This window comes from Strix uralensis, chromosome 4 (assembly GCF_047716275.1).
Source record: "Strix uralensis isolate ZFMK-TIS-50842 chromosome 4, bStrUra1, whole genome shotgun sequence".
Taxonomy (NCBI): domain Eukaryota; kingdom Metazoa; phylum Chordata; class Aves; order Strigiformes; family Strigidae; genus Strix; species Strix uralensis.
Window position 1 is genome coordinate 127,161,477 of NC_133975.1, and position 14,492 is coordinate 127,175,968.

Consider the following 14,492-nt stretch of genomic DNA (forward strand, 5'->3'; position numbering starts at 1 on the left):
TGTTTCCCAAGCATGGGTACTGTTACCTTGCCTTGTTACAGCTTCATCTCTCCAGCTTATACCAGCCCCTCACAGGATCCCAAAGGCCCCCTAGTCTAGAAAATTCTAGTTACTGTTCCAAGAAAATTTTGTTTCCAAAGGGGGAGAAGTGAGCTAAGAGACCTCACGTGCAACCTGCAGGACAGACTTCTACCCAGAAGCTGCTCCAGTCCCAAGGTCTGTGTCCCACCTGTGTACTGAACAGGAGCTTTCCTACTACAGGGGAAAGACAGCTAGGGGAGCAAGTCAACCTTGGTCAAACCTTTTCTGTTGATGGGGAACTTTGTGATTGCAAGGCAAAAAAGAGGATTTGTGAAGAATAATAAGCCAGCTCCTCTGCCTTCTCATATTTCCCCCTCTACCCTAAAGAACCCTAATAGGTGCTCGGAAATTCCCCGAATTCCTTCTCTGACAAAAGCTAGCACAAAGCCAAAACCTCAGGGCACGTCAAGAAGCACCTACAGAGAGCAGATCAGGTTGCCCAGAGTGCGCAGACCTGGGGCCACCAGGGTGGGAGCCGCTCCGCTGCACTCACTGCATGGCAGCAGAAGGTCCCTCCTGCCCCACGACACAGAGCTCACGTCACCCCACCAGCAATGCTCTGTTACAGCAGCTGTAATACATCTGCTCGCTTCTGTGGGGTTTTTTTCCATTCCTTCCTTCTCCCAGCCTCCACAATAAACTGGAATTTCATTTTAAAGACTGCAAAAAGCACAAATGGAAAGCTGAGGAGTCAGTATCTTGCTATTCGGGGACAGTTTCAATGTTTTAAGAGCAATTAATGTTTCCACTTAGCCCTCATATTAATTTGCATTTTGAGTAACATTATGAAGTGACACAGACACCCTCATTCTCAGCTACTGCCGCAAGTGGCCAGATCCTGAGCAGGAGTAAAATTTCCCTGACTTCAAAAGAGCTACAGGAATTTGCTGCCCTGCTCATGTCAGACACTTCTGTCCCTTCTAATTTGCCAGCACAACCAACCTGACACCTCTCCCCACTCCAGCTCTAACAACACAATATTGTATAAATAGGGGAGGTGGGGGGAGAAAAAAGCACAATAGGAAGGCAGCTAAAACAGATGGCTGGGACAAAAGTGGACCAGGGAGCAGCTACATAGGTAGTTGTGCCAGGGAGGCTTTGCTCTTCATCAGCTGGGATGCATTTTGGGTAGTGACCTCAACCTGGACCTGCAGCATCCAGAGCAGCGCGTCTGCCTGTGTCCCGAGACATGCATACCACCCTGAAGCCACTGCCTGTCTGTTATATTTTAGGGTAAGATGGAAGCTCTTGCAAGAGCAGAGAGACTCTGGGCTTGCCTGAGTTAGCAGTGAAGCAAGGACACCAATGAAAACTAACTGCTCAGTCATTTTAATGACATGAGACTTCCTCCAATTGATGGCAGCTCATTACCACCTCTCTCCACTCTGTGCCAGGCTGCCCAGATGGTGCCAATTCATTTAGACATATTTCTTGGCTCATCAATTCAGGCAGACAGCCTGAAAACCATCCTTTTAGATAACTGAATTGAGGTCAGCACAAGCATTCAGCCAGATAAATACTGAGCTACCAGTGACGGTGTAATACAGGGAAGACCACTGACATACACATGTTCTGCTCCTGGATTTCAGTCTTTGAGGCAGTCACTCAAAAGAAAAAATGAAGGCTGTTTTAGCACAGAACAAGGGAGGTCCATTTGTTTAACAAGCCTGACAAGAATGTGGCCTGTTAAATTAATACAGACCTATTGATCACCTGAAGGAGAGGCACCACAACAAGAGAGAATGAGATGTGTCAATACAAAGGATGTATTTATGGACAAGTGAATCACACAGATCAGCACAAAGACAGCACCAAAAATACAGTCCAAGGGATGAAAGGGAAAGGAGAAAGCCTGTGTTAATGCTGCTTTCTATCAGCGAGTGGGCAAAAGAGCTCTCATGACAAGCACACAGGTCCCACTCCAGAGGGGCCTGATTTCTCTTGAAGGTGTCCCCTGTGGTCAGGACAGGACTGAGGGCTGCACTTCATCCAGGTCCTCATAAAGCTTCAAACCATCACAAGAGACAGACAGACAGCAACAGCAAATGTCTTTGCTGACAGAAGCACATGCAGCTTTGAAGCTGTCTATAGCAAGTCATAACAAAAGCATGAGAAATCCAGCTTGAAGTCAAACTGATTTTGATTCATTATTAATAACAGTAACGTTCATCTTCAGAAGATGCTGAGTAGGCTTCTTACAGTAGAGGCAAAAAAAAAGATGATCTAGCTATAACGTTTTAAAATTAATTCCTTACATCTCTGCTTTTTAACTCCTCTGCAAAATAGAGAATTCATATCTAGTAGGAATAACCATAAAGCAACTCTCTGACTCTTTGCTGCAGTATTTATTCCACATGTATAAGGCAAACCTAAGATCTGGTCTTTTGTACCTGCTGCGAACATACACAGATCCCAGAGGCTTTCAAATCAGGCTGATAATCACAAATATATATGTATCAATTACATGGTTAAACCTTTAACATGTTGCAGGTAACACCACCCCTAGCTCAGACGAAAAGCAGATACACCACCACCACCACTCCCCTAAATTAAAGGCTAGGGTAGAGCTGTGCATCTAAATAGTTATTACTATGATCTCATGGGGAAAGCAGCCAAAGACCATGGAAACCACTTCACAACTGGGCACAACTCCCACTGCCTCTGTCCACGCTGCCTACTGACCTCAGCCCTACACACCAGCAAGACTTTCAAGTCAGCCACTCTGTTGAGAGGACTCCCTAATGACACAGACACTGACAGGGCAAGCAAGCCTATTTCACAGATCCCGGGAGAAGCTCAAGTCCTGCTCCTGCAGTTGGTGATGCCCATTTCAGCTGGATGCTGTGGGCCACCTCCACCCCTGGAAACTCAGGCCTGCAGCAGTTATTCAGAGGATAGTCATCAGATTCAGCATTCTCTAGTCCCATAAGCCTGTGAGGACTTAAAAAAAAATAAAAATTAAGATCAGCGAGAACAGACGACAAAGTAGTTTATCTCATCCAGTACCTCAACTCAGGTAGCAATAGATGGAGATTGTGACAGTCGTAAAATCTGCTCAGTTCAAGGCTGTACCTGGCCACCGGATGGCTTAAGGCTTTAAACATGAGAGCTGATGACTAGCTATTTTTAGCATTCACTAGCTGAACTGTAGGCACTTTTCTTACTCATATCCATATCCAACCCATAGGGCTTACCAAGCTCCTTGCCTCAAACATTTCACAAAGCCTGATGATTTTCTGCTTACAGGCAACATACACCCAAAAGCTGCAAGTTCAACAAGCATAAAGACTAAATGGCTGTTTCCCATTCACTCCTCTGGATCTCTTTATCCTCAGCCCCTCACCTCCTCCCATTTCTAAGCAGCTCTAATTGTTCACATTGTTTTGTTAAACCTCTTTCCTGAAAGCTTGCATTCCCTCTTTTCCACCCAGGCCCTGGGAAGCAATCCTTCTAAAGGCTTGTGTCACCCCAGACCTTGCTTTAATTAGTCAATGCAAATTCCTAAATACCTACAGGCTTAGCGAAACAGCTCTTTCCCCAAAGCCTCTTTCTGCTGCCACAAGCCCACTCCCCGTAAGAATACTACATTCTTCTTTCCACTAACCATTTTAAATTGCTGCCACTCCTCCAAGCAACCAAGGAGAAACTGTGCATGTGCGCAGCTGAAAACAAGGTGAATTAGTCACATCGCAGATGAAAAAGGGACCCACTGATCATCCTGCTCACATGACAGAGATGCTTTTTGGAGAGTGAGGGGCTGATTTAATGCTCATACTCCCCCTCCTTCAGTCCAATCCAGCAAAATACTTCCAACAAAAAGTTCTGAATTCCTCTACCTTTCAGTGGGGTTAGCAGCACTTCAAGATTATTTTTTTTTTTATATCTGTCCATCAGTCCCACTGCACGTGACATACTTCAGCATTAGCCCCCAATTAAGTACTCGTGTTGCAGATGATCTAAGATCTAAGGCCCTTTTTGCCTTAGATCTATGGTCCGTGCCCACTAACGACGACAAACTAATGCAGGTCTGCAAACGACACGCTAGAGAAATGGGTCAGCTTGCTGAAGAGTCACTCAACGTCCTGAGTCTGAAGGTGTTCCAAATATCATCTGCTTATGCTATGTAGGTTAAAACCAACCATTGTGTATTTTAGAAGGTGGCAAGAATAAAAATGAGAATGTTCATCCAATCAGACAGCAGCAAACGCAAACTAGTTCCAGTTACTGGCAAAGTGGCCCAGCTACTGGCAATGCTTTTCAAGAGCCCCATGTCCCTTGAAAGGCAGCTGGAAAGCTCTCCCCCCAGTGAGGTTCACCACTTCTCATGTTAATTCTCATGGTTAATCATCACCAACTTCATCCCTTTAACTGCACACTTGTGAGGCTAAGTCACAAACGCCACATCCATGGGGGAGGGCAACATACAGACACAGCTAAAGCAACACAAAGAAAGGTTTTGCAGTGTGAAAAATGGGAGTTGGACACATGGGTGCATGTGCTTCCATGTACAGCTGGAGGCAACAATGAGACCAGGGAGAAAAATTACACTGTTTTAGTACTCTGTGTCAGTTTAGAGGGATTTTCCATAAACATACATGGGAGATTAAGGTCAGCCAACCCACTCCAATCAGTTATCATGAAGCCTTAATGGATTTACCCAAAGTTGTACACTTTTCTAGAAAGCTGCTGTATCTGTCTCTAAGTCATCTCACCCAAGATGCTGTCTCACTCTTTCACCTGCCCATCCCCTTCCCTACATTCACCTCCCTGCTTCTTCCTCCAACAGACCCAGCAGGCAGTCTCTCTGCTAAACCTAAAGCTTTCCTTCCAGTTGCTCTGTCATCCTGGTGCCACAAGACCACCACCATCCATCATTGGGATGCTTTAAAACCGTATTTGTTCCTCCCATGCATCACAAAGCTTGAGAAGGCCAACTCAAGAAGACCAGCTGATATCTGAGCTGAACTGGGGAGAGACCTGCCAGGGTGGTATGTACAGGAGAGGGGAAGTTGGGCGAGATGGGCGAGACAAGACTGCTGGGGAGGTCTCGGCCCACCATGATGGGGAACAGGGAGGAAGCAAGTTTGACAAAGGGTCTTTAAACGAAGGCAGCAGTGGGTAAAGCAATGGAGAACAGAAGGAATTTTTCAAATGGGAGAAGGTTTGCAGCTGGGGAAGAGTGAACCTGAAGCAAACGTCTCCTGGGTTGGCAGTCAGTTTCAATCCCATATCTTGGCACACTAGGAAATACAGTCATTTAAGACCATACAGGGCTTTTCTGAAAGAAATGGCTTGTTGCTTCTTTGCCTGCCTGCCAGCACCACACCACAGCACAGCAGCCATACATTTCCTACTCTGAGTCATCGTCCCTGTTCAAACACCAGCTCACGATTAGGAAATTAAAAATAGACCAGACAGGTGCCAAAGAACTTACCAAACCTGCTCAGCTCACCGGTTCTCCAGCACACACACAGCAACAAGGCATGTGTGAGCCATCACGCCAGATGATTTTTTTTTTTTGGAGGCTGTATCTCCAAAAACTAAGAGTCTGGAATACGCAGAGGTTTATGAAGATGACCCTTCTGGAACTGCTCCTAGATGCAACCCACAACGCTGCACTGTCAGAATCATGACCCAGTGCAGGGCTTAAGCTGCACTTTGTTCTGAATCTTGATTAACTGGTTCCTGAGCAAGTACCTGTAATTGCTTTCCTCTCTCCTTTCTCCAGCTTTGCTTGTGGGGACTCAGTGTAGACTCCATGCTCCATGGGCTGCTCCGCCCTCTTCAATGCCGTGCCTTTGTAATTCATCTGAAGTTGGCTGGTGTACTTCTCATGCTGGAGAGACACAAGCAACAGTTGCAGGGTGCCCGTGCAATCTGTGGGCTAGCCCATGGAAAAGATAAACCACCCTTCCCCACAAACAGATCAGGCAAAGGCAAATACCACAGCTATGTTCTGCAACAAAAAGCACACCTGAGTAAAGGCTACAGAACAGCAGAAATGCCAGCCAGAGAGGCTTTCAAATACCCCATTTAGAAGACATTAAGTGATAATTCTAGTCCACAAGAAGGTCACTGCGACTTAGCTCTGCAAAACAGCTAATTAGGAATCCCTTTAAAGAATAAACTGAGAAGAATCAGAATTTAGGCCATCTTCCATTCAGGATTCAAATCCTGAAATCCCCTTTGTTCTTAAAGCAACATTATAAATTCTTTCAGGGCGCTCATCTGCATTATCTCAGTTTTTCAGCAAAGGCAATTAAAATATATTTTAATTATTTCTCTCCAAACCCTCTCTCCAGCCAGGAAAGTGATTCTGCCTTAAAACAGGCTCCACATTAACATGGTAAATGAGCTATTCAAAAGTGGGTTTATTACAAGTAAATTAATAAAAGGGTGTACCCATCCAGATTACCCCTGAGTAAATTCAATGAATCATTTGCCCAATTCTAGCTGTTACATTTCCCGTTCTCTCCAGGTCCTAAACATGGAACCAGGGCTAAGACAGTATCTGCTAGCCAAGAGGTGATGCTTGCCACTGATAGTCCCATCCCTCAGCTGAACATGACAACTTTCTTGCCTAGAGGGAGTTGCTTTTCTGCTTTAGATAAGAGGATGCTTGAATATTTCATACTTGTTACTGAACTCTTTGTTTAAAAAACATCTCACTCACAAGAGGACTGCTCAGTAAGTAAAAATTGGGAGCTTGAAGGCAAAAATTAGTTGATATACAGGAATAAATTAAGCAATCTTTAGCCTGCTGGAGGAAGTGTGATGGAGCTGGCCTAAGTCACTGAACTCAGAAAAAGGCATTTGCGCTTCACTTCTTGGAGGGAACAAGTTCTGCTGTGCTTCACCCACAAGCTAATGTGCTGATTGTTCTTTAATACGTTACAGCTTTAGTAACTTTTTTTACTGGCAGTCATGAAATCATAAATAACTTCATCTACATGTTAGCACAGGGATAAGAGAGATCAGAGCTGAGATAACTGGGAAACGTATCTCTCCTCAAAGGAAGGTTTTATTAAGTTCCAATCCAAGGAGAGCCTCACATTGTGGAACATTTTACTGCCATCAAGAGTATTTTAATATTTTAGTCTGCTTGACCATTACTAGAGCACTTAATTTTTTTTTAAATGCACCTGCATCCAGACACCCTTACCTTTAATGCTTCTTCTGGGACTTTGTGTTGAATTTGTTCCAGGACATACATGTTTGAATGTACAGAACTTGTTAAGGAAATGACAAAGGAATTGGATGGACAAAGAAATCTAGCATTTAGTCACAGAAAGAAAGCAAGATCATAAAACCAGAGAACCTTAAAATATGCAGGGTACTAAAAGTTGCCTGCGCTTGATCCCACCATGGTCTTTGTCATGCATGATTTGCAAGAGAGTGTGCAATCACATCTGCTGGCCAGACCCCTGCCAGCTGAAGGGCAGCAGGGCAGGAAAAGCTTGGGGGAGCACTAGCAGCTCTGTCCAGGACCCAGGGGAGCAACCAGAGCCCTGACTCAACTCACACCCCACTCCTCTCCACCCAGCTGGCAGCTCCAGGCAGACCACTCTCTCCCGGTGGTATCCTGGCCAAGATGGGGCAATCTTGCGTGCGCTCAGGACAAAGGAATAGTAGAGTTCAGGTCCCTGATCCCTGCAAGGATGCCTGGGGCTATGGTGCTCTCTTGCCCTCACAAGGCCCTTCAGCCACTGCAGTTTCCTAGATGAAAAGTAAATCAGGTCGTGAGCTGCCGTGACCTCTTAGGAAGGGAGGCGTTCAACATGGTTGAGCCTAAGCAATAATCCTTAGTAACACTGCATGAAAAAAAAGGAAGCGTCTGGCAATGTCATCATGAACAACCCAATCAGGACAGCACAGAGCAAAGGGGAGGAAAAAGGAAAGATGGAAAATGTTAGACTAAAAATAAACCAAGTGATACTGGCATAGCAGGGAAACTCCACACTGTCGGTAAGTGAAACTGTAAATGGAAAAGAGACAAATGCTCTTATGCAACAGCACACAGCTGACTCCAAGACCTCAGGAGATGCTGCCATCCACACTGAGCTGCATGTGGTATGCACAGAAAGCACTGCTAAAGAGGGTGGCACTGAAGCAGCAAAGAAGAGATTGTAACTGCCGTAACAACTACACTGAAGTAAAGATGACTCTAAAACCTACATTGTTTAAAGTTTTCCTGTTGAGGGTAATAAATTCTACAATTCATAAATGCAATCATTCATTCTACATGAATATCCATGTAAGGGCTGCAGAACTAAACACTTCAACTCAGCTGCTTAGTACGCAGAATTGCTTTCTATAAAAAGTTTAAACCTGTATCGCAGCCATTAAAACATACCCACACTCTAGGCACTGGCTTATGCCTTCACCAGACTGGAGTTCACAGCATATCTTCTACAAGTTTCCCCACACATCTAGAGACCAGAAGACACATGACCAGTTACATCAAAAAAACATTTGCAAAGTTACACAGTCAAAGCCAGCTAGAACTGAGGTTGCCTATGGGACTGTAACAGGCTTCATCACATGTGCACTGAGACAAAACCTTTAATGACATGGCCCCAGATAACAGTGCTCTTTTACTGGGCAGCACTCAGTAAGGGCCTACTCAGTATTTTTTCTCCCATGTATGCCCAAACCCTCATCAACTGCACCCTCTTCAAATACTGATCTGAACGCAAACAAACTGTCTCCTTTTTCTTTTTTTAAAAAGATTCAACAACTACCTCCCTTTAAAAAAAAAACAACAACAAAAAAAACCACCCAAAAAACCCACCCAGAAATACCACTGTGAAGCAAGGATTTGTTATTTCTAAAATGGAAAGAGACAGAGTGAGACCAAGACCAAAAGTATGATCTTACACAAGGCCTAGAAAATCCTCCATTCCAGCAGATCCAGGACTGCACACACATCAGTTTAAGCATCCCTGTTACAACAGTGAGTGCTCCTGCACTGTCACTGCTTGGAGCTGAGGGACCAGATCCCTGAAAGACCAGCGAGGCTCAGCCTCTCCTTGCTGCTTCAGCTCCCTAGGCTCCAGCAAGGTTTGGAGTATTTCAAGGTCTACAGCATGGCCAAGCACAAACTGATTATCATGGGGACAACAAAAGGCACAAGAATGTGGCCTTGGGGTCAAGAATGAACAAGAGTTTTCCAGCCAAACACTTCCTCCTCCCGCAATGGTAAGACTTAGTCTCTGCCTGTATTCTCAGAAATGCCTGGACTGTTTTAACTAAAATTTCCCCACAAAAGAAAAAAGAAACCTGGAGAAGACACTTGCTACTTCTAAATTCAGCCTGAGTAGGTAAAGTTTGGCAGACAGAAGCAACTGAAAAAAAAAGTGAAAAAAAGGGTTTACATGCTGCAGTAGGAGCCTCTACTTACCACTGTTGCTCTGCTGGCTCAGAAAGGCATTCCAATATCTACGCTTATAGCCAGTAATACAGTCACATCAGGAAAAAAAAAGGGATGAAGGCAAAGGTGTTTTTGCAGACACTAGCAGGATTTGTGACAAACAAAGCAGTAACTGTAGCCTAGCCTCCCTCAATAGAGGTGAAATTTGCTGTTGCTAAAGAGAGATTTATGCTTGCATTTTGTGGCAGAAGCAATTTGCACAGGCAAACTTCAATCGATACAGAGTTAAGGGAGTGACCACAAGCCCCAAAGCTAAATGTTTAAGGCTGAAGACCTGCAGATTGTCTGAAAGCAACCATTTGGGTGAAATGATTAACAAAACCACACAAGTTGGATGAAAAAAAAAAAATAGGAGGATGTTAGTTCATACAAAAGCATATGAAATATGTTTGCTCCCCAGCTGGTACCAGCTACAGTTGCCACCCAGACAAAAACACCCAAATAAAAAGAAAAAATGCAACCCCTCCTTAGAAAGAGACTGATGAGGCACCTCCACAGTCACTACTACCAGTGCAGGGCCTGATTCAAACTCCGATGAAGGTAGCAGGCATCATGATTAATATGCTCTGAATCAGGTCCACGGTGGAGAAACAAAAGCTTGAGCCATCCAAAGGCTCCAGGAGGCAAAAATACCACCCTTCCTCATTAGTCACAATTAGTACTGTTAACTCTCCATGCAGCAAACAGCACAAAACCCAAAGACTGCATCCCACTCCCTCTTCAGACAAGAAGGATATCATAACCGAAGCGAATGACATCATTCAGTTTTAGGGTGATGTATTTCTGGTCAGGAATCCTCACGTCATTGACGAACGTCTGTAGGAAAGAAGCACAGGAATGATTTTTGACTGAGGGTATCAAGGTGATGCATCTCAGATGGATGGGGCTCCTGGAGGGCACCCATGCCCATCTGCCAACAGCACTGCATACATTCAGGGTGCACTAGCACACAGTCAGCCAGGCGAGGAGCTAAGTTCCCTAGAAAAATCAACACCAGCAAGTAGCTCCCATGGGCAAGTTAGAGCATCCCAATTATGCTTCAAAGCAAGATGCTCTGACGGGACCTCTAGGGAGATTTACCTTTCCACCAACTACAAATGAAGTTTTAGTCTCTGACTTGAACACATAAATGAGATGCCTGAAGTTAGGAACTTCAGATGCTCTCCATTCTCCTCCACCCTTCACAACCAGCAAGAGCAGCAAATGGTGCAACTCATACTCTAATTACTGAGCTGGGAATCAGCTTTCTGCTGCATGTCAAACAAGACTGGTGTCAGCCCCAAGGCCTGATAAGTTAACAAGCAAAGCCTATCACAGAGGAAGGGGGAAATGAAAATGCACAGGAAAACAAGCATTTGCAGTGGCATCACCACCATGTCTGAGGCCACGTTGTCCCAGACACCATAGACCAATACAACAGGCCCTTAGTGCAAAAGATTCACATACTCATTTTTCCTATGCTCTGATGAATTAAAATTATGCTAGAAAATGAATTTACATGCTTTCACAACTGAGGCACAGTCTTTTCTTTCTGCCCTCTCACCTCAGCCAAGCCAAACATGCATGATAAGACCAAGTATTAACCACAGGGGAAAAATAAATGCTAAAGCAGGAAAACAGAACCTCAGCAGACAACAGCCCCCAGCTTCCTGGCAATTTACAGAAGAGCTGGGGAACAGGCCTGTAATTTCAGAATAAAAGCAGTGAAGCTGGTTAAAAGGCATGGAATTCCTATTTGCATGAATTTTTTTAATATTTAAAAATCCCACAACAGTCAGATCTGGAAGAGGAATAATTATTTGCTGGATTTTCTGCAAAACAAAAGTCTGCAAGAAAACCCATTTGATGTTGTTACCTATTCATCCATGGTTACTTCAAATAAAATAACCCAAGGAAACTGCTTATTGCAGATAGAAACGCTACCTTCAAACCCAGAAGACTCTTAGTAGAGGCTGTAGAATCAGCTGAGTATTATAATAAAACCAATACAAAACATTTCAACAATTAATATAAACCAGATTATGCAGTAAAGCCATATAAATCATTGTTGACAAGCCATAAAGTAAATACAAAATAAAAGCAAATTCTGAAAATGAAATTAAAATCAAGGTCCTCAAAAGTGATTTCTTCAGTTTCAGTAGGGAAAACAAGTTTTCATGAAAATTTTCAAATAAGGACCTATGCTTCTTTCACACAAAATAAATTCAGTTTGGCCACAACAGTCTTTTTCAACTGAAGTGTGGTTGACCAGCTGCAGAAGACAGGCACTGCTATAACTCCTTTCACTCCACTGCCTCTCTGAGCACAAGTCTATTATTAAAATGCTGCAAATTCATATGCTTTAGCATGTGAAGGTAGAAGAGAACTAGCAGTTCAAGACTTCCCTCTCTTTCAAGCGAATTTTCAACTGCTATTTTGCCACCATGAGGTAAATACCACAGGTTTTGAACCAGGGATCCAGCCAGAGCCCAGACCAGTAACTGGAAATATTCCCATTTCAGCAGGACTCTGGGCCTTCAGCTATTAGGCTAAGAAGCCTGTTAACACTCATGCTGTTTCCAGATGCCAGAAGAGGCAGAACAGTTGAGGTCTGCTTTAGCCACTGTTTTTGTACAAGTTTCTGGGTTCCTCTTGTGCTTTTGCGGTTGTGATGGTGGAGGGCTTCTGCTTCTAAGCCCAAAACAATGACTGCAGTAAAACCCCTACTGGGAAGACTATTATGTGAATCTAGCTTAGACCTGCTCCAGCTGAGGAATAGCTCTGCTGGTATGAAGAAACAGTCAAAAAAGAGCCATGCTACGACATCAGGACAGTTTTAACTACGATGGTGTATTTAAAAATCACAGGATTCAGGTGGGCAAACAAAGTCCTCACCGAGCTGCCTAACACCACAGCATGAGTCAGGACCAGAGCAAGGGTTAAGATTCAGGCAGGCTCAGCTCCCTGTTCTGGGCTCACATTATCCCTCCGTCTTCACACAAACCAGGCTCAAGGCAGGCAAAAGAGCAATTTTTATTATAAAAAAAGGGGTGGTTTTAAATAGTTTCTCCCCAAAGAAATTAAATGTCTCATCATCCCATATATCACTCCATGCACTGACAACTGAATTGCCAAAAGGTCACCCTGCTCATACTGAACAGCTGCTCCAGAATCTTCACCAGTTTAATGCTAACATCCCTGAAATGAGACTGAATTTATTTCCTCCTCTTTTGCAAGAGGCTCTATGATTTTGTGAGCCCTGAAGCATTCTGCAAGGACACCAGAAGAAAGGGAAAAAGAAATAAAACATTCACCAAAGCTTTCCTCTTTCAAGATGAGATGCTACGTGAACTCCACCTCAGGCCTTGCAAATAATTATGTATGTTTAGCTTAATTCATGCCAACAGTTGCAGTGACCCAAAAGGGTCTAACAGTAGAATTAAGTAAGCGCACAAGCACTTGCAGACTCAGCACGCCGCGTGTTCGTCTCCATCAGGCAGGAGGTTTGCTACTTACGCCGTTTAAGCTCCCGAGATCCTTCACCCAGTGCTCATCTTTCTCCTTGTCATAGTTGATTACAGCGTGCTGCTTATCGACACTGCGGGACTGGCAATGAAAGTACAATGAATGTGAGACCAGTCAGGCATAAGAGACACTGTTAATCAAAGCAACAGTCAGACGTTAAACTAACTTGATATGGGGTACAGGGAGAGAAAAGCAGAAAGGATTAAATATTATTTACTACTATAAATAATCAAAGGATAAACAGTAAATGCTTCCATGGCTGTTTGAACAGTTCACTGAAGACAATACACTATTTGCATGGAGAGGAAAAAAAAAAAAGAAATCATCACTGAAGGCTGTCAAGACTACGCCATACTTTCAATAAATTATATCAATACACACTGAAAACAAAACCAGTCAAACTGAAAGCCTGGGGGGCAGGATCTCAGCTAGTGCAAACTAGAAGAGCTTCATTTTTCACCAGCTGAAGCCAGTGGCTTCATCACTAGGGATGTTCCTATTTGGGATGATTTCTTCCTGTTTCTCAAAGAAAAAAAAAAAAATCATTTTCTTAAGTTACAAACCAAACTTATTCACTACAATGTATATTGGAGTTGATTTAAATTCTATGATGTTTTCCAAGTTGGAGGGAGGTTAGTAAACTTGGGATGAGAAAGAAAGCAACTCTAGGAAAATTCAAATTTAAAGCTATGTTTTAAAACACTGAACTGGACAGTGATTTGGCACCACCGGCTTTGCCACAATACACAAGTACCAAATGCACCTTATCTTCAAAACTGAGTTTGACACTTAAGCAGAAATAGCGTCAGACTTCCAAGGAAGAAGTGTTAGAACAAAATCTCTACATAATTTTGAAATGTGGCCTAAGTGTTGCAGCTATAAAGACACCGGACCGTCTGTATTTAGACCTCTCGTAACTTGAATTCTTGCTGCAGTTGACCTCAAGCAGTCACTGGAACCGGTCACTCCACCAGCACACACATGCAACAGACACCAAGACCCCCCTGGTATCTCAGGCCAGGGGAGGGTAGGACATGCTACCAGAGCAGGGAGATGAGCCAGGCTCTAAGTGAGCTAATACTCTTCTTCCTGGCCATGACCAACAAGTTCTTGGTGAAAAGTCCCTCTCTATTTCCAAGTATAAACATACTGGTTCCCACAGCACCGCTCTCAGCAAGCCACTATCTACTTCCTTGCAAGCATGCAGAGGCAAAGATTGTTTCAGGGGAACTCCTTGGTGAAAACACAGAGACTTCTTCCAGACAAACTACTACCATTTGCAGGAATTTCTTCTGCCCCTGCCAATGTCAAGCACATTGGTAATAACCCAACAGCTGCTAAATGGCACCTCCCCTGAAGAGCATGTGAGCCCAGGAGACCTGTCCTCCAGAATGACCCTGAAGTACCAATATGAAGCAAGCACATACTTGAGCAGAAGGCTGCCCTTCCACCTTGCGATGTCCCTCACATCATTCAC

At 44.0% G+C, this 14,492-nt stretch overlaps 1 protein-coding gene across 8 annotated transcripts in view; it reads right to left on the reverse strand.

Annotated features, from left to right (window-relative positions):
* CEP170B (centrosomal protein 170B) overlaps positions 1-14,492 on the reverse strand; it is a 59,793-nt gene that overhangs the window by 32,385 nt on the left and 12,916 nt on the right. For all 8 annotated transcript variants that reach the window (XM_074869072.1, XM_074869071.1, XM_074869067.1 and 5 more), the window contains exons 4-7: positions 13,007-13,096; positions 10,247-10,327; positions 7,244-7,300; positions 5,779-5,917 (exon numbers count right to left, since the gene is read on the reverse strand). In XM_074869072.1, the coding sequence (XP_074725173.1) occupies positions 5,779-5,917; positions 7,244-7,300; positions 10,247-10,327; positions 13,007-13,096 (367 nt within the window). The remainder of the gene's footprint in view (positions 1-5,778; positions 5,918-7,243; positions 7,301-10,246; positions 10,328-13,006; positions 13,097-14,492) is intronic.